Below are 24254 nucleotides of genomic sequence, written 5' to 3' on the forward strand. Positions count from 1 at the left end.
GTAAAATTCTCCAACGAACCCAATTTAACTCAACTCAACCCGACTGTATTTTTTTTTTTTTATGTTCGGTTAGTTTGAATTATTCGAATTATTTATTCAAATTTTTGTTTTTAATAAAAATAAAATGTTAGCTCATAAAAGCCTCCTTTTTACTTGAAAACTAACTCTATTTCTATTTCCTTTACTTCAATTATTTGAAAAATTTGTTGAAGAATAATTTAAAAAATAATAAAGGGAAATAAAATTAAATTATTTATAAGAACAATAGGAAGGCCAAATTAAATTAAAAAATTGGGAATTTTATTTATTTATTTAAAAAAATGTTTGTTTTCTTATTCTTTAAGCTCCAAACACCCAACTAATCCCTACCTTCAATGCAATATCCATCCTTTTCTATTAGGGGGTTGTTACCAAAACATTCATAATGCTTCCAAAATTATCAAATTTTGAATAAAATCCATTTAATGAGGAAACCGATGTCGAACAAAGGACTCCAAAAAGAAAAAAAGGAGTCAAGCCTCCTCGAAGGTACGAAGGCAGTCAAAAATGACTAAGACTCCAAAGGAGTCGAGCCTCGATTAAGGGGAGGCGTGCTTTGTTCGAGGGGAGGTGTTGGATGATGAAAGTCCCACATCGGCTAATTTAGGGAATGATCATGGGTTTATAAGTGAGGAATACTAACTCCATTGGCATGAGGCCTTTTGGGAAGCCCAAAGCAAAGCCATGAGCGCTTATGCTCAAAGTGGACAATATCATACCATTGTGGAGAGTCGTGTTCGTCTAACAATAATAATTATTATTATTTGAGTTTACATTACTCGTTTATAGTTACTCATCGAATCGAAGGTTTGGAAACCTGATTACAGTGTTCCGAGTGTAGCAGGAAAAGAAGCACGTAAAACGGTGTTCAGACGAAAGTGCTTATTTCTTGGCTATTGGATCAATAAGGGTGTGATTCAAATGGGTCAAGAGAAGATCAGGTTTGTTGTGGAATGGGAAGTGTCGAAGAAGGAAAGAGCAAGCAGTTGTGGTGAGGATGCTCGAAGCCATTTTAGATACGACAAAACAGCTTAAGAGGAGTATAAAGTCGCCAAAACCTAGGATGAGTTTGCTTTCGAGTTAGCCAAAGTACATTTTTTAGACCAAAACTAATGGTTTGGGTCGTAAGCTTTTTGAACCAAAACAATTTGAATCCAATTGGTTATAACCATAAATTTTTTGAATTTGGTTAATTGAGACCGTTTATTCATAATTGAGTGACACGGATCGTCGAATTTGATGAACGCGTGACAAATAATTTAAAATTAGAAATAAAAAGATTTTATTTTTTTAAGTTTGGTTTTCATTTTCAGAAGGGTTTGGGCATGCTAATCCATGTAATTGGTTGTTGGTAAGAGGTTAAGATATCTGCATGGACACAGCTAGCTAAAATTGACCAATAAACAATTTAATTGCTTTAGTTATGGTTTGTATTATTCAAAAATTTAAATTAAATATATTATATCTATTTGATGGTTTGATTTTAAAATCTTTCCTAAATTTTCAATTTTGTGATAAATAATTTCGTTTTTTGATTCAAAATCGTAGTGGAGTGATACCCGCTCTTGATCTAATCATGGAATGATGAAATAAATAAATAAATAAATAAATAAAATTTTGAAAATATAATATTATAATTGTCTATACACCGTTCATTCGAATTATAATGCGGAAATAATTGGTATGATTAAATTATTTTGTAATATCCAAATTTAATATTTAAAAAAAAAATAGAAGGTGAGAAAAGAAAATTAAATTGGAGATGAAATGTAGAAATGAAATTATTAAATTAAAAATGGAGATGAAATAAAGAAAATAGAGGAAAACACATTTTAAAATGGAATTTAAAAAAAAAATAGAGGATAAATTTTTGAAAGACTTGAAAAATACTTTTTAAAAAATTTAAAATAAATCAAAAATATCTTGAAATTTTTTTAAAATTAAAAAATACATTAAAAGTTAGTATCACGTTTTAAAATACTTCTAAACATTTTAAAGTAAGATTAAAACGTTTGTATATAATTTAGGAGATGACAGTAAACGATTTTCATCCGTACATTGATGATAATAATTTTTTAAAATTTTTTTCATTTAAAATTTTTTAAACATTTTAAAATATGTTGAAGGATATTAATAAAACTTTTTAATTTGAAGTTTAAGCGAATTTTTTAAACAAATTATTTTCATCCAAAAGTAATCGTAAGATTATTTTAAAGGTATTATTGAAACTTTTGAAAGTTTAGAGGTATTATAGAATTCATGCACACTGACCTATAAGCATGATGCCTGCACGTAGGCATGCATGTGGTAATTTGCACGTGCAGGGCATATGATGTTTTGGTTCGTTTGAGCATGTCATTCCTAATTTTTATTATTTTGGGACATATAGAACAAATTTAAAGCAATTTGAATCGAAATGGGAGGCATATATCAGCAAGAAGGACAAACAGACATACAGACATCAATAAATGTAAGAACCCAAGAAGGACAAACAGACATCAATAAATGTAAGAACCTATTTGAATCAACCAATTTAATGAGTAATTATGAATAGATTTGTATCAGTTAAAAAAATAATAATAATAACCCGTCGCTAGCAATCCTGAGAATTTCGACGAGTCGGTAAAAATTTTGGGCAACCTCTCCCAAGAACACGCTTGTCCCCCTCTCATTAAGTCTAACTACCTCGTTCTGTCCACAAAAACACAAAACAAAGAAACATAGAAAACAAGAGGGAATGAAATAAGGGAGACGAACGGTCCCGAAACTCCATGACACTGTTGTATAGTGTAGATAACGCCATGGAAGAGAGGACTAACGAGCCAAGGAACACTTTGATGCACATGAGTGATTACTACCAAACGGTGTCGTAGCTTTGCCAGCCAAGAGGATGAACTGATTTCTAATACAACTCGTTGTAGTTCACACCAATTTAGAAACATAGTTTATTTATGCCTAATTAGATTTAGCTAGTTTAAATTACTAGGAGTAAGTGGTTATTTACGCAAAATTAGGCTTATCTAGTCTAAGCTATTTTATGCAAAAGTAGATGAATCAATTACGGTAGTAAAATTCTAATTTATGATTGTAACACCCCTAATTTTCTTTAACCTAATTAGTGACGTCACCCATGCATACATAATTCATTACGCGGAAGCTCATCCTAAATAACTTTGGAAACAAAACAAAGTCTTCCATAAAAATTCATAAAATCCAAAACAACCTATCTTCAAATAAATAAACCTTCAATAATACTCAATTTATAACTTAAAACAATCCAGTAAAGTAAATTCCTAAAAATATCTCATCTCCAACTTACATGGTGTCCTCAGTTACACCGTCAACCATACATTAGCGCCTTGCCTTTACCTGAAAAATGTAAGTAGCACATGGGTTGAGTATTTTATGAAATACTCAGTAAGTCACCCCACTGTTGCGTTAGGAATGCAAACACATGCAACATATGAGCGGGACCTAACTTTTCATAAACTTTACATAGCCTTTGGCGCTTTTTTATTCCGAGTAGCGTTGGGTGTGTGATACTCCTTCACACACGGCCCATGTACGCGTACATGGACCCACCAGGCGGGCTCGTATACAAACCCCCTGGGCCTGACTTGGTCGGGCACACGTGTTACACGTTGCCGAACACCACAAAACAGAAAAGGGCCTGCATGATATCATGACAAACATAAATATCGTAATTCATTCTTTCGTATCATAAAGGGGAAGAATCCCGATGCACGTGACATACATATATGCATGAGGTCCCTTAACATATCTAACATGACATTACATAAGCAGTGCTAACATCGCATATACATTTCATACATTACATGGCATCTCACTGACATACATTACATGTCATATTATATAACATGAAAGTACATTCCAATTGCATAAACATCTCATGACATGACTCGATAATACTACGTGTATCCATGGCATCGATCAACATTTTCATGGCATATATTACTAGCATATCATTCATAACTTCACATGACATAAACAGTCAACAATCAACATAGCCCATTACATTTCATAGCATAAACAATCACATAATTCATACATCATATAGTCATATCACATAATAAAACATGGTGCATGCAGGGGGGCTACAATGACACGCACCATCATACAACATCATACAACACGTAGTAAACTAACTCCAACAGTAAGGTCACTTATCTTGATGGTCTTGGTTGAAGTCACTCACAACGAGCTAATCTTAAATACGTCCTATGATAACCACATAAAAACTTAGAACCTTTCATAACATACCAGCTAAATCTCATGCTATTTATCAAAATAAACTCCCGACCTAATCTGTCTTTAACGTTTAGGAACCATACTGACCTCGGATGGTAAAACTAAGGGCATAAACGTCAAGCTGAGCCGAGAGAACGCGTGCGGAGCCGAGACCAAGGCTGCAGCGCGCGTCCGTGTTGGGCCAAAACGCACAGGGCCCGCGTCCGTTCTGAGGGCTGGTCTAGAGGCCGAACGTGAACCCGACCCGTTTCCTTCGTCTTCCTTACCCGAAATCTCGCGAAAACCCTAATCGTTGCTGCACCGCCAATGGCGACGTCACAACCCCCATTCCGACGATGCGACGACACCCCTCACCTATTCCGACAAACGCGCAACGGTACTCAACACCGATAGCTTCAGTCGATTCTCCCTCAGGCCACTCACCGAAGAAAACCCAGCGAAACACGCCACACGTTTTCCCGACTAACTCACTCAGACACCCTCGAAAATCCAACAAGTTTAGGGAGAAGGAGGAGAGTTGAATATAGGAATATAAAACATCTTGTAGTAATTTCCTAATAAAAAATCTTGTACTCAGACTAGAAATAAAAATAAAATCTTAACGAAAAAAATGGAAAATCTGAATCATTACAATGATGTTGGACTTTTAGGCAGAATGAAATTTCAGAGAGCGGGGTTTAGCTAGCATCAAGGGTCGTAGTAGCTATAGCTTAGAACAACTAAATAAGTGGTCTTACCGTCGTATGGTTATAATTGTGTGCTGTATAGTAACAAGTGCCCAACGATTTTTCATACATATAGTAAGAGTGTTCATACAGTCTTTCATTTATAGAGAAAACACATTCGAAGACAACACAAATATAGAAGAGGGTGATGTGGTTTTTGGAAAGATGAGATAGAGGGTGCAAAAAACGTGTTGATTTGGAAAATTGAGATCGTGCAAAAACCTTAATTGGTCTGGTGGAATGAGACACTCATGGTTGAAAATGAAATTGTTGGTTGACAGGATCAGTCTCGAATTAGTAGAATTGTTAAGTTACAAGTCTCCTGCTTATAGCTTCCTCAATAGTTACGAGTCTTTCCCAATTTTTCGCTCTCTCACTCACACCTATAAGTCTAACCTCCCCCTTCATATGGAGCATCTATTGCTCTATCAATGATTCAGGGAAAAAGTGACCGTTTCCACTTTGTCATGACTAATATTATTGAAAGAATAAACAGGGAGAAGAGAGTTAAATATTACTCCGAACCTACCAAGTTTGGATATTCAAGAATTGACGAGAATTGTGGGAAGTTTGCTACCATAGGAGGGGGTGTTCGAACATATGACTTGAACTTTCCTAATGTCTCCAAAACGACCCGGGAGGTAGCTTTTTCTAACGTATTTGATGAAACTCAACTCCCAGATAATCTTCTTGATGTAGCTCAGCTGCTAGATTTGACTGCTTTCAAAATTGAATACCAAGAAGTATTGGAATGTAGTGGTACATCAAAAGAGATTCAGTTGATAACAAGAGAGACTACTTTACCCGATTCAACCAATTTGGAGAATGTTGCTATCGATTTTTTTGACGGTGAACATGAACCTCTTAGAGCTTTTGAAAATGAAGGGAACCAACGATTATGAGAATATACTCATCTCTCAAATGTATTAGAAGACGATTGGGTGTTTGTTTGAAGGATTGTCAGGTTGGATTCTGTTACTATCGAGTATTTTGTTAGGAGGATGAAAATGACTTTGTGTTATAATAAGAAGCTTATCCCTAACACGATGTCGAAGTCGTTCATCTTAACTATCACAAAAACCATGTTCCATAAGACCATGTGATTAACTCAGGCCTTGACATACATAAGATCATGTTTCGTTGACTCTTTTGTCTCTTCTACTCTCTTTTGGAGAGCAGACCATGTTCCACTAACAATATATCTATTTCTACTGTCCAAACTCAACTTCTGAATTCACTCCGAGTTTTGCTTGGAAGGTCTATAGTGCCGTCTTCTACAGGCATTCAGATACTTGATGGGCCCCTTGCATATGAAGCAAGACGGAGGGTCTTGATTGTGACTTAGATGGTTCTAGGTGTGAAGTCCCCGCCATGAAGTCCTTCCCCCACCTCCGAGGGAGTTTGTTCGGTAATTCAAGTTCAGTTTCAAGATTAAAAATTAATAAGTTAGTAAAAATTAAAGTAGAAGGATAAAATAAAAAGAGGCAACATAAGCTTGAACTTGACTTGCATTTCATTCCCATAGAGAACTTGATGTGTCTTTTAAGTAAGATCAAGAGCTTTATACAAATCCCTTCCCCTTGTAGGAATGTTAGAAACACACAATAAAAAAAACATCCTTATTGCAATCAAAAACGATACAACATAAGTTTGAATCACATCCTTGTCTTGTTCTTTCTCAAAACGAGTTTCAACAAGCAGCTACACTCAAGTTCTTGGAAGCAGCAAGTTTGTTATACATTTCCAAGACCAACTTGGTGTCAACTTGTTCCCCACCACAAGAAACCAAAGACACTTGATTACTAGGTTTTGGTATCCTCTTCCCATTTCCATAGCCTCCAATGGCATACATACTCCCCACACTGTTCGCGACCCTCATCATCATCTTCACATACGCATCGTGGAATCTCGCTAGAGCTTTGAACGGTGATACCATTTTCAACCGTAGTTTTGGAGCTCGTCGTCTTATCCTCCATAGCCGCCCGAGGCGGAAGCTCCTTGATCTTGCAGCGCCCGTGCCGCTTCCTAGTCTTTGGTATCTTCTTCTTCTCCATAGCCTCTTCAAGCTTAGAGCTGATGGGGTTGCTATAATATCCATTTTGGGAGTGGGTTTGAGAGAGGGAAGGAGAGAGTTTATATAGTGGTGGCTAAACTTCAAAGCTTTAAAAAAATGGTGGAGTTTATGGTGGGATGTGTTTGGGGGACTTGGTCAAATAATTGTAAATGGTGGAGTGACAAACCTTCATTCCAATTCAATTTATAATGATGAATCAATTATTAAAATTTTACTTCCATTTGGATTTTAACAATATTGCTAATAAGACCCAGAAATAGACCGTCTCCAAGTTTGGCAACCACCCGTGACTAAATTACAATATGTTTAATTTTCAGTTATTTTTCGATGGTAGTAGAAGTTCTTGATCAGTAGTATCTTTGATGTATCTCAGAACTCGAAAGACTGCCTCCGAATGTCGTTTTCTTGGTTCATGCATAAATTGACTAAGCATACGAATTGAATACACTATGTCAAACCTAGTAATGGTTAAATATATTAATCTGTCAATCAACCGTATATATTTACTTAGATCATTTACTTCAGATTATCTGATTTTCGACAATAAATACTTTATTGACTAGGCTTAGAATCAAATAAGTTTACCATTTGTTACAAATACTGTATGAATTCGAAGAACTTAAAAAAACGATACGTAATCTCAAATTTAGAGCAAATATGTAATAATATTTAGTGCTATAGTTATTTATTTATTATTATTATTTTGCTAGGCTTAATAGTTTTACCATTTTTGTTACATATACTAACAAATTTTAATAAAAAGAATTTAAAAAATCAAAATATGTATTTAATGAATTTTCAATTTGAAATATTCTTGTTTTCTATTTATTATTATTATTATTATTATATCTTATCTTTGAATAATTCATACTAAAAATTTGACACGACCCATTAAGTTTTCAAATAAATTAAGAGTTCCAAAACTATTTTTTTGTATTTATTTATTCAATTAAAAAAAAAAGGACATCGGGTCAAAGTATACTATGATACCATTTTATTAATATTTTATTTTCTATTAATATTTTTGGACCTTTGAATTTGAATCTGATTTATTTATTTATTTATTTATTAATTTTCCAATACAAAATATTCCACACAATTTAGCCATATTGATTCATTTAATAAATTGCTATTCGGTTGTAAATTTTTTTTTTTTTTATCCAAATAACCCTTATGAATACAATCATACACTAAATATTAATTTTAATTCATTTATTTTAAACACTTAAAATACATTTATTTATTCATATTTAAAATTTATTTGTAACATATTGTTTATAGGTCGTCTCATCTACTAGAACCTTCCCGTCGATAATAAGGTCATTTGGATAACCATAAATTTTATTTGTTAGTTCTGTTTATGCTTACTATAAATTTTAGACTCGTATGTAAGACTCGTTCGATCAAATACAGCATATCTACTAAACTCTCTGACAACCTGAAATAGCACACGACCTAACGATTAAAAATACTCATTCTTTCTAACCTAGCACACAACACACGATCAAGGGTTCCACGGAGATTAGTAGACTAAGAATACTCATTCACGTCTCATACCATATTTAGCTGTGAATTTCTAACATGTCAAATTAAGCTCCTAATCACATAGTTTGCATGCTCTCGTATATATACATAACAAGTTTAAACTTGTTTAAAAGTTTCAATAAGCTACTTTTCTTTGATGATAGCTCGTTATTCCTTCTTAACAAAATCAACCTCCTATTACGAGTTGAATAACTCTAAGTCCTTTACTATTTGACACATTTATGAAGTTTCTCGCCTTAATTTACATCTAGTTCGGGTTTCAATAGAACAACCCTCAGAACTCGATTCAACACAGAGAAAAGTTGAATTTCGACTTTGTAGCCAGACATTTTTATGAATTCCGTTTGACAAGATTATAAAAGACATTTCTCACTCATGCAAAACAAATGATAAATTCTTATAGTCAGTTCATAACTCACTCACGATTAATATCAGTTACTAAACGACCTATATCAATATTTTATTTTGATATTTAAACTTTCAAAATAACTCAAAATGTTAATCATAACCCATGTGTTCAAGAAAAATGGAGCCAAAAGAAATAATAAAAAAAGAGATAAGAGGTTTTGGTCATGAGAGCAATGCGGTCACAACTCATTGAAAAAATCACTATTGACACGATCACGTGGCTAGAGTATTACATGCTTCAACTATAGGTAATCTTCCACCATTGCTACTCATATGACTTGAGAACCCGACCAATCTTAACTACATAATCCAAACTCTAAAAGTTGAGTTGAGTTAGATTAATTTCTGTCTGGGTTGGGTTGCATTTTTGAAAAATGAAGAATTTGAGTTAATTTGAAAGTTGACATTTTTTTGGTTGGGTCAACTTGATCAACCCAATCTTATCCTATTTTTAAGATTATTATGAATATTAAAAGAATATTTGATCTTTGTAACTGGTGTTAGTGATACATCGTGACCTATGAATGTTTGATATTTAAGATTGAGGAGGTTTTAGTTATTAATGTAACATTTACGGTAGATACTTAGGTTCGGGTTGTGAATTCTATCTATTCGGGTTGTTCGAATCACCAATCCAACCAACACGAGATTTTGGGTTTGTTCAAAAAAATTTCAAATCCAACCTGTATCACTAAAAAAGTAACACTACGAGACTACAAATTATATTTCTAGATACGTACGAGAACTATGGAAAATAATTTAATTTTGTTTAATCTTGCAATTATTTGGGTTTATAGACGGTATAAAATAATAAATAACCTTTTCTACCATAGGGACTCGGTAAATTTAATTTACTGTGGGGAAGTAAGTTAATAAGATTACTTTGTTTTTTTAATCTTCCTTCTACCGAGTTAAAATGGATTAGAACGATAGTATTCCGTGTTGGCTGCTGGGAGGCCACGTGTACATATAAGTGAAGTCCACGTCAACTTGATTCTTAACGTGAAAAGGCGGCCATCTAAAGTCTCTATCTCTTTTTGGCCATAAAAATTAAAAAAAAAAAAAAAGAATAAATAAAATAGAGTGAGGAAAACACAGACTCGTCTTTCATTTTATTGTTCTTTTACTCTACAAGACAAATATAAAATAGCGCATTGGTCGGTGACGTCGCTCCGCATCCCTCGCGCAACCGTCTCCGGCGATGGCGACGGTACAATCCGATCTTCTCTCTGCTTATCACATCGCATCCTCCACGTTCAGCTCCTTCTCCTCCAATCTCAAGTTCCGGCGAACTGCCGCTGTTCCAGGTAAACTTCCCTTCCCGTCCTTCAAGTTGAGAGCATTCTCCACTGGTGCTGCTGCTGTGAGAGTTCCTGATAAGCCGTCGATTTGTACGGCTGATGAACTTCATTATGTCTCTGTTCCGAATTCCGACTGGAGGCTTGCACTCTGGCGCTACCATCCCTCCCCTCAGGTCGTTTCTAATTCCTTTCGAACTCTTCGAGATTTGAGATGAGAACTTGCGGTTTTTTATTTGTGGATTTTGATTTACTATGTGAGTAAGTAGGCGCTTAGGTTTGAATTGTTTTCTGTGTGATGCGCGATTGAACAGGCGCCTCCGAGGAATCATCCAATGTTGTTATTATCCGGAGTCGGGACTAATGCCATTGGTTATGATCTCGCTCCTGAGGTAAATTTTCTTGTGCTAAGAATTGTAGCTGTATTCATAAGTGGTTTTGGTTTTTATGGTCTTTTCTGATTTGTAAATGCTCTATGGTTGCTATGCCATTAATGTAGATTACTATATTAATACATTCTCCTGCGAATTGATATAATATCCAAGCCAAGAAGATTTTTAGAGCTTTAAATTTATTTGGTTCCTTGCGGAATTATATTTCTCACTCTACTTAGTGGTTGATGCCCTTCTCTTGCTGCTTGCTTCTTTAACGGAAAGCAAACGTATCAAACACTTCCATCTGTCGCAAAATTTGTTTAGCTAAAGTGTAGTAGCATAGTTAGTAATGTATGATGTTGTTGCAGACAAATCCATTTTAAAATAAGGATCTTAGGTTGGATAATTATAAAAAAAAAAACACGACCAGAAAGTGCTAGGTAATGAAATTCTAAATTTTGAAACTCACTGTACTTCGATTGGGTTTTTTATTGTCAACAAATTTTTCTTTTCTCCTTGTAAGCCAAAGCTTCCTGTAGATTGAACATCACTGTCAATTTCACTATCTACTTTTACATGTTTTTTCAGACAACTTTGAAACTTTGTTCCCTGGTTTTGTATCAGGCATTTGCGTTTAATGCCAGGTTCTCTCTTCTCCTCTGTTGTCTATTTTCTTTCTTTGTGCATACTGGTCATATTCTCGTGCTATGAAAAGTTGCAAAGTCATGTTTTTCTTGACTCATCAGATTGTCTGCGCTAATGTTTTCAAAGATGACAACAATGATTTTTTCAGCCTTGTTGGATTGACATAGGATCCTTTCTTTCATGTACTGTTTTCATATTGGCAGTGTTCTTTTGCACGGTACATGTCTGGCCAGGGGTATGATACATGGATTCTCGAAGTTCGAGGCGCAGGATTGAGCTTGCAGGAACCAAATTTGAAAGAAATTGAACATTCAGCCAAAGTTAAATCTGAGAAAATGGAAGCAGTCTCTGAGAGAAAAATTAATGGAACTTTAGATGTGGCAGTAGAGTCCACAAAAGATTTTAATGAACTTGCAAAATCAGAAAGTGGCATCAATGGGAAAGAATCAGACTTTTCTATTGTTGAAGAAGAAGATTTCATAGGAATAACAACAATTTGGGATGAGTCGAGTTTGGTTTCAGAGTTAACAGAAACTTTTATGCGTCTGTCAGAACGGTTATCTGGCTTTCTAAGTGAAGGTCAATCAAGGATTATGTCTGCTAAACTATTTGATCAAATTTCAAAACTTTTAGTTAATTCACAATTATCTGAACGTTTTAATGAGGTGAGGGGAGGGCTTTCGAATTTGTTGGAAACAGGACAGACCTCAGTCATTGGTAGCCAGATCAGGGATTTGAGTCAAAGGCTTGTAGAGATTATTGAAGACGGTCAACGATCTGTTTCACCTCCATTGTTCAATTTGCAAGATCGGTTTTCTTCAACGATTGAAGATTTTCAGAAACAACTTGATTTAATTGTAAAGTATGACTGGGACTTTGATCATCACCTGCTGGAGGATATACCTACTGCGGTGAGGTGACATTTTATCTTGTTGAAATGGTCATTTGTAGCCATTCTGTCACTAATTGTGGCTAGTTTCTGAAATGAACTTGAACTTTTTAGATCTCACCGATATCATGTTAGATTTTAAATAAATTTAAATGTGAAGTTGCTTTATGGTCACTGAGATTTAAAATTTGTTGACTTCCATTTGCAGATTGATTATATCAGAGCTATATGCAAGCCAAAGGATGGTAAATTGCTTGCTATTGGGCACTCAATGGGTGGTATCTTGCTTTATGCAAAACTTTCTCGTTATGGTAAGTCTTGTACTTTTTCGTGCATTTTATGTTTCTGTGACTAAATTCTATATTTATGAATACTTTGTTTTACCCTCAAAAGTTATTGTGCTTTATCTTTTATTTTATGGAAATGTTGCACCCTTACCTCGCTCCCTCCCCTTTCTCTCTCTCTCTAACACGCATGCCTTCATGTACTCTAAACTCTCTTTGGTATTCAGCCCTTTTTAGTTGGTTATCCTTCGATGTGCTTTATAAATTACTACTATGAACATTATCTCTTTGGTATTCAGCCCTTTTTAGTTGGTTATCCTTCATATTAGCCTACCTGCATGTAAAGCAAGACTATAATTGTTGGCCAAGATCATTTATAAACACTATCTCAACATACTAAAGATGCTAGCATATGAAATACAGATTAGATGTTAAGGTTCAAGCAGACAATGGAAGTGCCATTAATCATTTGGTAGATGGAACGATTAATAAGAATTGGTATAACTGTTTGTCCATTTTCATGGTTGCAGAAGAAAAGTAAAACGGGACCTTCTTCAAAGAAAACAAAGGAATGGGAAGGAAAGGTCTTAATGACATTATTATATCCCCTTTTGTGATGAATATTTTGATCCATTAAAAATCTTTAGTCTAGAGCTTCGTTCTTTTATCAAATTCTTTTCTAAACTATTAACTCTTTTGAGTGTTGTTTGCATTACATTTTTGATGAGCACAGGATGACTGCTTCTCTTATGCCTCATTTGATATGATTGAAGTATTTTGTGGTGTTTATTTGTGAAATTATTAAACTTACTAGCTGTTTATCTTAAGTTTTAGCGGTCAGTTAAGCTAAGTTTTGATATTTTACCTGTTGTAAGATGTGTGATTTTATTATCATTGGTGTTCTTCAATTTTAGCATTTGCTAGGTTGTTCCTATCCCTTAACAATCTTTAATATGTGTAATTTCATTCATCAATGAAATCCCACTTTTTTGTTGTAGAAAAAAAAAGAAAGAAAAGATCTTTAATATGTAATTTACTTATGTTGGGTAGAAATTTTCATTTACTGTGCATTGCTACCCTACTTTCTTTTTTTCTTTCTGTTATCTGGAATGAGTAATTTCTTATACATTTATATGTTCTTTTATAAGGTTTTGAAGGACGAGACCCCAGATTGGCTGCTATTGTTACTATGGCGTCATCCCTTGACTATACTTCTTCAAATTCAGCCCTGAAATTGCTATTGCCCCTTGTGAGTGAAGAGAGCTAAAATGTTTTCAACTGAGTAACTAGCAAACGTCTTTTGACCCATAAATTTTTAATGTTAGCAAATATCTTTGATTGAGTCTTTCTTTTTGTTAATTCAACACTTCAACAATCCATGAATTTCTTGATTATGCATTAATATTTCTGTATTTGGGTTACAGGCAGATCCTGCACAGGCTCTTAATGTTCCAGTTGTTCCATTAGGAGCTCTACTATCAGCTTCATATCCTCTTTCATCGTGTCCTCCTTATGCCTTGTCTTGGTTAAATAATCTTATCTCGGCAGAAGATATGATGCATCCTGAAATGTTAAAAAAACTCGTCTTGAACAACTTCTGTAAGTGATCCTTCTTAAATTGTTCTCCTTAGTGAGATTCCATTAGCTTTTATTTAAAAGAATCAGCCACGTCTATGATGATATCACATGCATGAAGTTTCTTAATTTATCTTCTTGTAGCATGAATGCTTTAATGCATGCTTTTGTTGTGTGGTATTGCTTACAACTTATCCCTTGCAACTGGTCTATCAAGTGGAAGCAAGGAGGCCTTTCACTTATGGTTTCTTTAAAGGAAGAAAAAAAAAAAAAACTAGTAAAGAGATTCACCTTGATATATTGAATTGACAAGGTGTATTATTTGCTAAAAAGGAAAAAGGATAGATAGTTCCAAATAGTTCTTGAGCTTAGTTGATCTAATAAAAAGATGGTGGGGATATTAAGTTGCTAATTACATTAAGTTGAGCTTAGCTTCCACATCAGAGTCCATTGGAGGAGGAGGAGAGGAGAAGGATGAGAGAAGTCAGAGAAGGGAGAGGGAGATGGAGGAAAGAGAGAGCAATATATGTGCAATTTGCCACTACAATTAAAACTGCCTTATTAACTTAATTGAATCCACAACTTAATAATCAAATTATATTTCCTATATTTCCGTTAGGTCAGATATCAATCAGTTTAATTAAATTAGAGGACTAATTAGAACTATTTTTCAAATTTCAGAGACTACAACCTAATAGAAACCAAAACCATCTCATAGAGCATAAGTGAAATTTTTATAGAAAATCGATTTTGAAACCTCAACGACCAAATAGTCTATTTTTCATGATTCTGATTCCTAGTTAGAGGGATATTAGGGATATGATCAGTGAGATTTTCTTCATTTGCCTTTTCATGAAAAGGGTTGGTTCTGATGGTGGTGTGCTTTATTGTAGGATCTTTGTATGCCCTTGTAGTCTTTCTTCTTCTTTTTCTTTTTCAATGAAACTTATGGTTATCAAAAGAAAAATGTTTCCTTGAGCCACATGTTCGTATAGGGAGTATTAACTTTTTTTTTTTTTTAATGGCAAACCAGTTTCATCAAAGATATATCATTGATGAATGATCATGGTTGATGAATGAAATGACCACCAATTGTGGAACAAGAAGATAAACCAATTTTGGTGCATTGATAGAATGGAATTACAAGATAGGGAGGATAGCCCAAAGAGCCCATATGCCAAGGTAGTTAAAAAGGGGTTCCAGTTAGCAAAAACCCTTGATGTACCCGGGTGTGGCCTTGGGACAAGTTGGGTGCCCCTGAGTATAGGGGAGCAAAGCTTCAACTCCTAGTTATCAAAAAATAAAAATAAAAAAAGAAGAAAGAAAGAAAGAAAAAAGAACAATAAAAAAATTGACTCCAAAATAGACTAAAAATTAGGTGACTGAAGAATTTCCAATCGGATTTTGTTTTCCTGTTGAAGACTGTCATTCCTATCAAGCCGTAGAATACCCAACTGGAACCCTACCGAGATTAAGTTAAGCTGAAGATTTCCTTCTCGATCAAAAACAGATGGCCTTCAAGGTATATGGAGAGTAGGCTTCTCACATATAGTCCTGTTTGGGCTGGCAGCCAATCGAGTAATGCCAGAAGGCAATTCTAGAGGTGAGATGCAAAAGTGCAGTGGTTAATTAGAGATGGTCCCAAGTCTAAGCATCCTTTTTACAGAAGTAGAGCATACCAGATAATAGAGCTGCAAAGGGACTTCTTTTCTCGTCGACATCATGGATGTTGATGCTACTCTGTAAGATTTCCCACAGGAATAATCTAAATCTTATTTGGGAATTTTTTTTACTGTTCCACCACTCCATCGATAAGATTTCTCCCCAAATTATATCTCCATGCTTCCAGTCTTAGACCTCATCCCAGCAAAGCCTGAACATGGTTCTAGTTGAAGACCTCATCCCAGCAAAGCCTGAGAAACCCCTGTTCCACCTCTCTATAAGTAAGATTTGTCCTCAAATTATATCCCCGTGCTTCCAGTCGTATACCTTTTCCCAGCAAATCCTGAATGCTCCAATTCCTATTCATTCCGGGACAAAGCACACACATTGATGAACAGAACACACAAAGAGGAGCATCTATGAAATAGATTTGGAAGTAAATTTTATTTTTATACAACTATTGTTGGTGGGATGTCGGAAGTGAGGAAATTGGATAAGGACCGAGGTAATATTGATAATATAGTTCTTGGATCATTTATAAGGTTCTTTTTTTTGGGTAAAATAATCCTTAAGTTCATTTTGATGAAGTTTTATTCTCGAGTTAACGTGTATGGAAATGGCTGTTTCTTTCTTTCTTTCTTTTTTTTTTTTTTCAAAAAGCAAACGTGTTTGGAAATCAGTTTTTTATGCATAAAGAGGGCAGAAACGGAAACATCTAGTTGTTCTAAGAGTCTTGCTGATACTTGCATAAGGATTGAACATGGGTTATTATAACGCAAGTCAATTATTAAGGATTTATTATTGTAAAAACCATGGCAGCTCCTTGGCCTGTTCGAAGTATTTTTGAAGTCTGTTTGACACCAAGAAATTTCTATATTCTCACTGCAAGTTTAAGTAATGTTAAAAAAATGTTGGGAAAATATGCCTGATTTTCATTTCAGTTGTTGAAACTTTAGTTCACTGGAGAACCAAATCTGGCCAAAAACTCCATCTATCTACTATTGTTGTTTTCTCGTGCTCATAATATAACTACCAAGTCAAGTTCATCTATGAATGCAGGTACCATTCCCGCTAAACTCATCATACAACTTACTACTGCTTTTCGAGAGGATGGTTTACGAGACAGAAGTAATACCTTTTTTTACAAGGACCATATACATAAATGTAACATACCAGTCTTAGCGCTGGCTGGAGATCAGGATCTAATTTGTCCACCTGTAGCTGTAGAAGGTACATTCATTGAGCACTGATGTGCAATATAATTTTCTTATCTTCATAATTATAAGATCTCTTCCATCTTGCTTATGGTGATTCCAATGACGCAGCAACTGCAAAACTTATTCCTGAGCACCTGGTTACCTATAAGTGTTTTGGAGAACCAGGAGGTCCACATTATGCTCATTATGATTTAGTTGGGGGCCGGCTGGTATTATTTTCTTTCCCTTTCTTTTATTCACCCTCATGGACTTTGCTGTCGATTCAAGTTTTCTATTTGATGTTGCCATTATTCACTTCCCCCAAAATATGCAGGCAGCCGAACAGGTGTACCCATGTATCATCGAATTTTTTAGCCAGCATGATGCAATTTGATTATCCACTCATCAATAAATTTTCTTCTTGCTTGATTTGATCAAATGTAACACGTCCTTATCCCGGTTTCGAGCCGATGCTGGTTACCGTTCCTGCATGTCTGGAGATCATAAATTTTCTTGCAGAATGGATGTTGAAGATTCTGCGTAAATCTTGGTGCTGGATTGAGGATTATGTGCAAAGAGGGTTTCGAAGATTTTGAGGACTCTTTTTTCATGCAAGGTTCATTGACCGAGGCTGAATCCAGGTCTCCTCCTTGTTCTGTTTTCGGTCAAGGTAATCCTAATGTACCAGTTCCGGATCACACAAGATAACACGTAGTATAGAGCATGAATGTTTATAGTTATGTACATATAGAGATTTGAAACCAGGATATTTAAAGACAACTGAAAATATATTTATTTTATCAAGCAAGTGCAACACATCTAGTATGCTGTAAAGACTGAATAGAGAACCATATTATTCTTTTACTTAATGTATTATATCATTTATTGCTTAAAGAACTTATAGAGCTCACAAGAAATTTGTAAGTTCCTATCTCTGATTTTGTTTTAATGTCTGGGTTAAGTGCTCGTTGTTGGCAGTTCTTAGCTAAGGAGTGCATCGTGACACAATCGCACTTTTGAAGGCAGTGGACTAGCGATTATGTGGCACTCACTTTCCAACGACAAGTGAGCTAAGCCAATTTGTTCTTGCGTCGTCTACGGCCAAGCGACGTATGATCGAGCCTCTAGCCTCGGTTTTAAAAGAAGGTTTTAGAAACGAGGGTGGAGAGAGATTTTAGAAAGAAAGATTTTTGAAAGAGACGTTATATAAGCAAGCAAGAGAGAGATAACAACGGCTTAGCATATATAACCTTGGGTAGGTAGAAGTTGACAACTAGTCATATCCCCCTATAATACATTCGGAGGCATTTCATGTCTGGCAGGCCTAGACATGATATTTTTGAGGCGCCATATGCCCTAGAACTACAAAAGTAAAAACACTAGAATGAAAGACATGACAAGGGTCTGGCTTGTCATGGGCATGCGGCCATGAGCAACACGCTTTGGACGAGCATGACCGTGACACATCGCTCAGTGATAGCTTGAACTAGATAGCAATTTCTGTTTTTATAACCATGCTTCTTGGTTTGCATATCGGTCATTAGATTGTGTGGCAACGTGAGTAAAAAGAGTTCAGGCGGGTGATGATGGATCACCAATCTTGCTTAGCAGCAGAGCTAACCTAGCTATAACCTGTTTTAGTGTTCTTAGTGTGGTGTGGAACATATGATTCTGATATTCTTTTTGGCCGATTTATACCAAGTGAAAATAGGTAACTTTTTGGCTGAATGTGGCTTCTAGGCATTGTTCTTCTTAGATGGATATGTTCGGAACTGATTTCAAGTTATCAAATAGGCGATCAAATTTTTATTGGATTTATAGAAATTAAAATGGGTTTGTTTGACCATCTTATTTAAAAAATTCAATATTTTTGGAGGGGTACATGAGTTTATGTTTGTTGATTATGCTCCACCTAAGATTAAATGGATGATATCGAAATCTTTTGACTCAAAATTCAAAGATAAAGATACATCTATTCTCGAATCACCTAAAGTCACTTGTTGTTGTTGATGGCCGTTGTAGCAGCACCGATGTCAATCACATGCTTCAAAGTGGAACAAAACATGTTGGTTCAAGTTTCTATGTCGACTGAATAAGCTATCGCTTAAAGGTGACTCATTAACTCAGTCATTATTAGATGTTCTTTTATGAGATGACAAAATGTTCGATGCCCAAAATGTAGCAACTTAATGTCTAGACATTCATTATCATCTTCAAAGGTTGAAGGTTTGCATGTTAGTTGCACTCTAATAGTTGAACTAAAAACTGAATTATATAAAAAAAAAATCTGAAAATTTGTAAGTATTCTACATTAATAAAATACTATAACTCTAAATTATTCTTTACATACCATTTATAACTATTTAATAATAAATGAAATTCATCTTCGTGAAATTTCAATGTTTTCTATTTACATCCCTGTCTCTTAGAAAGAGTCGCTAAACGATCGGACCAGAGAGGTGCAGGTAGGGTAGGGTGGATGGTACCACTGGGGTGTGTGGTACCACTTAGATTGTGGCCAATTTTCCTAACCTCGCGCTAAATGAAACTCATCCTTTTGAAATTCATACTACATTATTGAAATATCGAGCTTAACGATTCAATTACAAGTCGACCATATTCCAAATAAATTTCAAATACAAATTCAATAGCAATTCATAAACATGTTTATTTCTTCTAAAAATAACAAAATAATCCTGAATTTATATAAGAAACTACGAAGAATTTTAATTCATAAATCATGGAATCTAAATTATAACTTTATTGGACACAAATAATTTAATAATTCATAATTTATTAAAAAAAAAAAAAAAGAGAAAAAGATTGGGGATTCTCTGGTTTGGCATCGTTCCAGAGGAGGAAGAGCTGAAAGAGAGTGGACCGTGGAAGGAGAAGCAATGACGGATACGTTGGTCAAAGCTGCCGTCGATGCCATTCATTTGAGTCCTACTCAGGCTGTTCTCTACCTTTCCGGCGGCGCTTCTCAGGTCTCCACATAAATTCTTTATTTCACACACTTCTGCTTTGATTTCCGTTCATCACCATCTTCTTACTTGTATTCGGATTATTATATATGAACGATTAGGCCATAGGATGGTTGCTTTCAGTTCCTGGAGCTTCCGGTACAGTCCTCGAAGCTGTCGTACCTTACTCTAGGCCTTCCATGATCCAGTTACTCGGCAAGGTTAAGCACTGTCCCTAAAGAATTCTTTATTGACGCTTATACTTTCATAGTTGTGCGATGAATGAAATTTTTCATCGACTGGAACATCTGCGAGAACTGGTGGCTAAAGTTAGCCATAGCGAAAGAATTGTGCAGTAGTTAATGTCTATTTTACTATTTCTAGCCATAGCGGGGGACAAACTGAATGAAATCGACTGCAAAAGAAGATTGCAATTATGCATTCTTACTCATTTTAACTTGACATCTTTCTGGATATTTAACCTGCACCGGAGTTCATAACGGCAGTCGAATTTGATGCTCATGGATGAAGCATCCAATATAAGGGTGATCCTAGTGCTTATAGTAGGGTTAATAGTTTCTTTTTCAATTTTGATGATTTTAAGGAGTTGATGAATTTTTATTAGTTTACTTAAGGAAAGAAATTATGATGTATTAGATCAATCTGTAGAAGCAGCTAGCGTTGGCTATTCAAGGGTTTAAATGCTTGCCAAAGACTGTTAATCTTTTTATGGCTGTATTCGAGCATGTTATCAATAGAAGGGCGGAAAATTAAGCTTTCTACCAAAACATCCTTGCAAATTGCAAATATATAAAGGGAGTAATGGTTTCACTACAAACTAAAACCTCTTTCCAAGTTGTAGTATCACATGAATATCTACAATATGTACCTAACGTTCTTGTCTACGGTTTTTGTAAGTTGAAATAATCATCTGGGAACAGCTTTGAACTTGGGCAGCCTCGTTCTTCGAAGCACACTTTCAAGCTATTCTAGTTCTTGTCTAGGATACCTATAACCATCCAAATCATAATGGAAAAATCTCAATGAACAGTGTCAAATATAGCTAAAATCAATGCTGATACTTTTGTTTCTTTGCTGCAGGTTCCCTCTCAATGTTGTAGCCGTAAAACTGCTGAAGAAATGGCTTTGCTGGCTTATAATCGTGCTCTAAAGCTATCTAGGCCAGGTTTGTAACTGTTGTTGTGAAATTCATCTCTATGGTATCTTGATACAATAAAAATATAAATTATTTCTTCTCTTATAGAAATTATGGAAGTTCATTTGAACACGATGAAAACTTGGTCCAATTTCATATCAAATGCTTTTAAAGGCTATTTATGTTATACACATTTAATATTTTAGCTTGATACATCAAAATTCCAACACAATTACCCGTACACTATTCATCAATCAATTTGGGCGTAGGACATAATTGCTATTTAATTGCCGGACACTTGCTTTGACAGTATTTGGAATTTCACTTGCTTACTTGTTTCTGCTATTTATCTCGAGTATTCTCCTTTTATACGCGTAGGAAAAAAACACAAGATATACATGATATTGTATCTTATAATTGATAATTATTGGATCAATTAAAATTTATTTCTGGCTTTCTCTCTTACCAGGACTCTGATTTTTTAATTCAAATTTTGATTGTTAACATTTAAACTGGTTATCATTTATCTTTCATTAAAATTTAGTTTCTTTTTGCTTATTTGTGTATGTCAACACATGTTAGATGAACATTTTCTTTTCTTCTTTTTTTTTTCTTTTTTAAAAAAATCCTTTCCTCACTATGACATCCAATTTTTTCCATGAGTGAAGTTTTCTACTTGAAAAGTGTATAAAAAGATCAGGGTGATAAGAAATCCCCAATGAAAGAGGTACATTAGTAACATTCCCATTCTACATTGATCAAGAAAGTGGTGCAACTACAAACGTTCTTACATAAAACACTCTTAAGTAGCAATTCTGGACTGTCCAAGATCAAAATGAAAAAGTCTAGATTGTTACTCATCCTTCTTCTTCCTCTTCTTTTGGGATCAACAAATGTAGGGGTAGAAGATTGAACTTTCAACCTCAAGGAAGGTAATAAGCATGTTTAGCTTGGATTGGAAAACATTCTAGGTGCTATTGAAAATTTTTGTTCTTCATTTCAATCGGAAAAAAGATATTGAAGCATTTTTCTGAAGCTCTCTTCCTTTATCCCAAAACCACCATCTCGATAGATGGATTGTAAAACATTCTAGATGGTATTGAAAATTCTATCCTTCATTTCAATCCAAAAAGAGATATTGACTCATTTTTGTGAAGCACTATAAAACCACTATATCGATAGATACATAGGAAGTTGACCATCAACGTCTCTACAGGTTTTTGTCCTTTTACTTTGTTTCAATATTCACTTATATCAAAAGGCGCAAACAAAGGAGGTTGGGATTTAAAGGAAGTACGCTGCCCCAATCTTCGATTGGGGCACGTGTAATGAAGTAAAGTTGCTATGGGTTGAATTTATTACACACAAATATTTGTTGAATTGAATTCTTTTATTGTGTTTTAGGACCCAGGATATATTGCAGCAACAACAAATGTTTGAAGTCTGGATTTTCATAATTGAAAATTTAGGTTCTAATGTGTTAAATGAGTGACAGTAAAAGAGTGCAATAAGTATTTCATGCTAACTATATTTGTCTAACGGAATTCTGTCACTGTGTTTCAATGAACTTGCCTTTATCTAGTGATCTGATTGACAGGTTATCCTGTTCTTGGTGTCGGTTTTACTGGTTCTTTGGCTACCACTCATCCAAAATTTGGTGATCACAGGTAGTTTGTCAAAGTTTCTATTGACTTGGATGCTTTCATGCTATATGTGGTTAGGACATCCATTAGGGTAGAAGTTAGGAAACTCATACTACCAGTATCCTCTTACAATCACCTGTTTCTCTCCAAATCAGTCTAGCATTGGTGTTCAACAGTGCAATCATATTTTTGGTTTTTATAAAACTGGTCTAGCACAAAATCGAATTTAGTGGAAATAGGTAACGGGCTGTTGCAGTTTGAGTAGGCCTAAATGATAAATGAAGTACAATTCCGTTCTTATGTAGTATGATGCGTAATGGCATGCAATACCTGCTTGTAGATTTTTTCCCCTAATTCAATGTATGTCTTTTATATAAAGGTCATTTCACCTTAAAGTTTTTTGTTCACTGCCTCTTCTCTCTCTCTCGTATTATGTGTAGGATGCATATGTCAACAAGATTGGCTAACCGACGTTGGGTTTCCACAATCACACTGTCGAAGGTAATTTTTTAAAGGGAAGAGAATCTAATTCATCTAACCCTTTGGCTTTTAGGTCAATCATCTGATCTTTGTTAGTTATTACTTGATTATTTTAGGGTTTACGTACTCGGGAGCAAGAGGAGATACTCTCAAGTCATCTTTTACTTGAGGTATGTTCAAGGATCCAAATGGTATCGTTAACATCAGGAATCTCAACAGCTTATATATTCTTCTATTATTGTAGCTGAAGTATAGTCTTCATAAGAACATTTAGATGATGTAAAACTGAGTTGGGAGATATAGCTAAAAGATTACATAGTGAGGTGGTAGTGTAGAAAACAATGAGAGAGAATTGAAATTCGAAGGGGGTAGGAGGTAGGAGGAGATAAACCTCATATTTAAGTTGATAATTAATATCACTAAGCGTTCCGTCAGGCAGTAGGAGCTGTAATTGATGGCTAAATCTAACCATAACAGGAAATTCTAATAAATTGAGCCTATAAATTTGGGAATACCCTAGTCAGTAAGATGCCTTAAAGCAACTCTAGTTTTAAAATTACTCTAAATTCCGGCTGATGCTATACTGTATCAGATATACTGCATCCAATCTCTCAAATAGATTTCTTGGAAAGCATATTTATTATGCCAACATGAAAACTATACTTTTTAGGCTTTTTATTTTTCTGAAAGTTGACGTTTAGTTTGGTTTCTTGTAAATATCATTAATATCTTAGTCAGCCTTTCTATTTTCTGGTCTTAGGCAATTGCTAGCGCATGTAAAGTTCCTGGAACCTTTGTTTCAGATTTGACTCGATCTGATTTATTAGAAGAATGTGAAACGCTATTCTCTGAGGATGAAGAACTAGAGCAACTTATAAGCGGGGAAGTTTGCTTTAAGGTCTATCCATTTTTAAGGGGTAAAATTTCTATTGATTTGAATGGGTTAATATATGGTGGCAACTAAAATTTTAAGAGCTCATATCATTTTTTTTTTTTTTTTTTTTTTTTTTTTTTTTTTTTTTTTTTTTT

The 24254-nt window shown here is 34.8% G+C and overlaps 3 protein-coding genes across 8 annotated transcripts in view; 2 read left to right on the forward strand and 1 right to left on the reverse strand.

Moving 5' to 3' along the window:
• Positions 1-6723: 6723 nt before the first annotated feature.
• LOC111489358 lies at positions 6724-7131 on the reverse strand. The gene has a single exon (XM_023137546.1). The coding sequence runs from the start codon at positions 7129-7131 to the stop codon at positions 6724-6726; it is 408 nt and encodes a 135-aa protein (XP_022993314.1).
• Positions 7132-10158: 3027 nt separating this feature from the next.
• On the forward strand, positions 10159-17881 carry LOC111489336. 3 transcript variants are annotated; one of them, XM_023137505.1, is made up of 9 exons: positions 10160-10534; positions 10673-10750; positions 11581-12288; positions 12475-12577; positions 13699-13799; positions 13975-14149; positions 16847-17017; positions 17113-17213; positions 17318-17881. In XM_023137505.1, the coding sequence occupies exons 1-9, from the start codon at positions 10262-10264 to the stop codon at positions 17375-17377; spliced, it is 1770 nt and encodes a 589-aa protein (XP_022993273.1). In that variant the 5' UTR covers positions 10160-10261; the 3' UTR covers positions 17378-17881. The 3 variants fall into 3 exon arrangements, with proteins under 3 accessions (XP_022993272.1, XP_022993273.1, XP_022993274.1); XM_023137504.1 differs by having other exon boundaries at positions 10159-10534; positions 17113-17881; XM_023137506.1 differs by lacking the exon at positions 10160-10534 and adding an exon at positions 11321-11376 and having other exon boundaries at positions 10667-10750; positions 17113-17881.
• Positions 17882-19786: 1905 nt separating this feature from the next.
• The window catches only part of LOC111489421, a 7095-nt gene continuing 2627 nt past the window's right edge, over positions 19787-24254 (forward strand). For 2 of the 4 annotated variants that reach the window (XM_023137614.1, XM_023137613.1), the window contains exons 1-7: positions 19787-19970; positions 20069-20167; positions 21048-21132; positions 22700-22769; positions 23186-23246; positions 23342-23395; positions 23986-24142. In XM_023137614.1, the coding sequence (XP_022993382.1) occupies positions 19881-19970; positions 20069-20167; positions 21048-21132; positions 22700-22769; positions 23186-23246; positions 23342-23395; positions 23986-24142 (616 nt within the window). In that variant the 5' untranslated portion in view covers positions 19787-19880. Of the gene's footprint in view, positions 19971-20068; positions 20168-21045; positions 21133-22684; positions 22770-23185; positions 23247-23341; positions 23396-23985; positions 24143-24254 lie in introns of those variants that run through there. The other 2 variants (XM_023137615.1, XM_023137616.1) reach the window with 2 other exon arrangements.

Source organism: Cucurbita maxima, unplaced genomic scaffold, assembly GCF_002738345.1.
Source record: "Cucurbita maxima cultivar Rimu unplaced genomic scaffold, Cmax_1.0 Cma_Scf00014, whole genome shotgun sequence".
NCBI classification, from domain to species: Eukaryota; Viridiplantae; Streptophyta; class Magnoliopsida; order Cucurbitales; family Cucurbitaceae; genus Cucurbita; species Cucurbita maxima.

Bases quoted from the DNA above. Each gene is read 5' to 3' on its own strand.
- LOC111489358 (XM_023137546.1), bottom strand. From the start codon at position 7,131: ATGGATATTATAGCAACCCCATCAGCTCTAAGCTTGAAGAGGCTATGG.
- LOC111489336 (XM_023137504.1), top strand. From the start codon at position 10,262: ATGGCGACGGTACAATCCGATCTTCTCTCTGCTTATCACATCGCATCC. The intron at 14,150-16,846 runs GTAAGTGATCCT...CTATGAATGCAG, and splicing joins ACTCGTCTTGAACAACTTCT to GTACCATTCCCGCTAAACTC. The intron at 17,018-17,112 runs GTACATTCATTG...CCAATGACGCAG, and splicing joins TCCACCTGTAGCTGTAGAAG to CAACTGCAAAACTTATTCCT.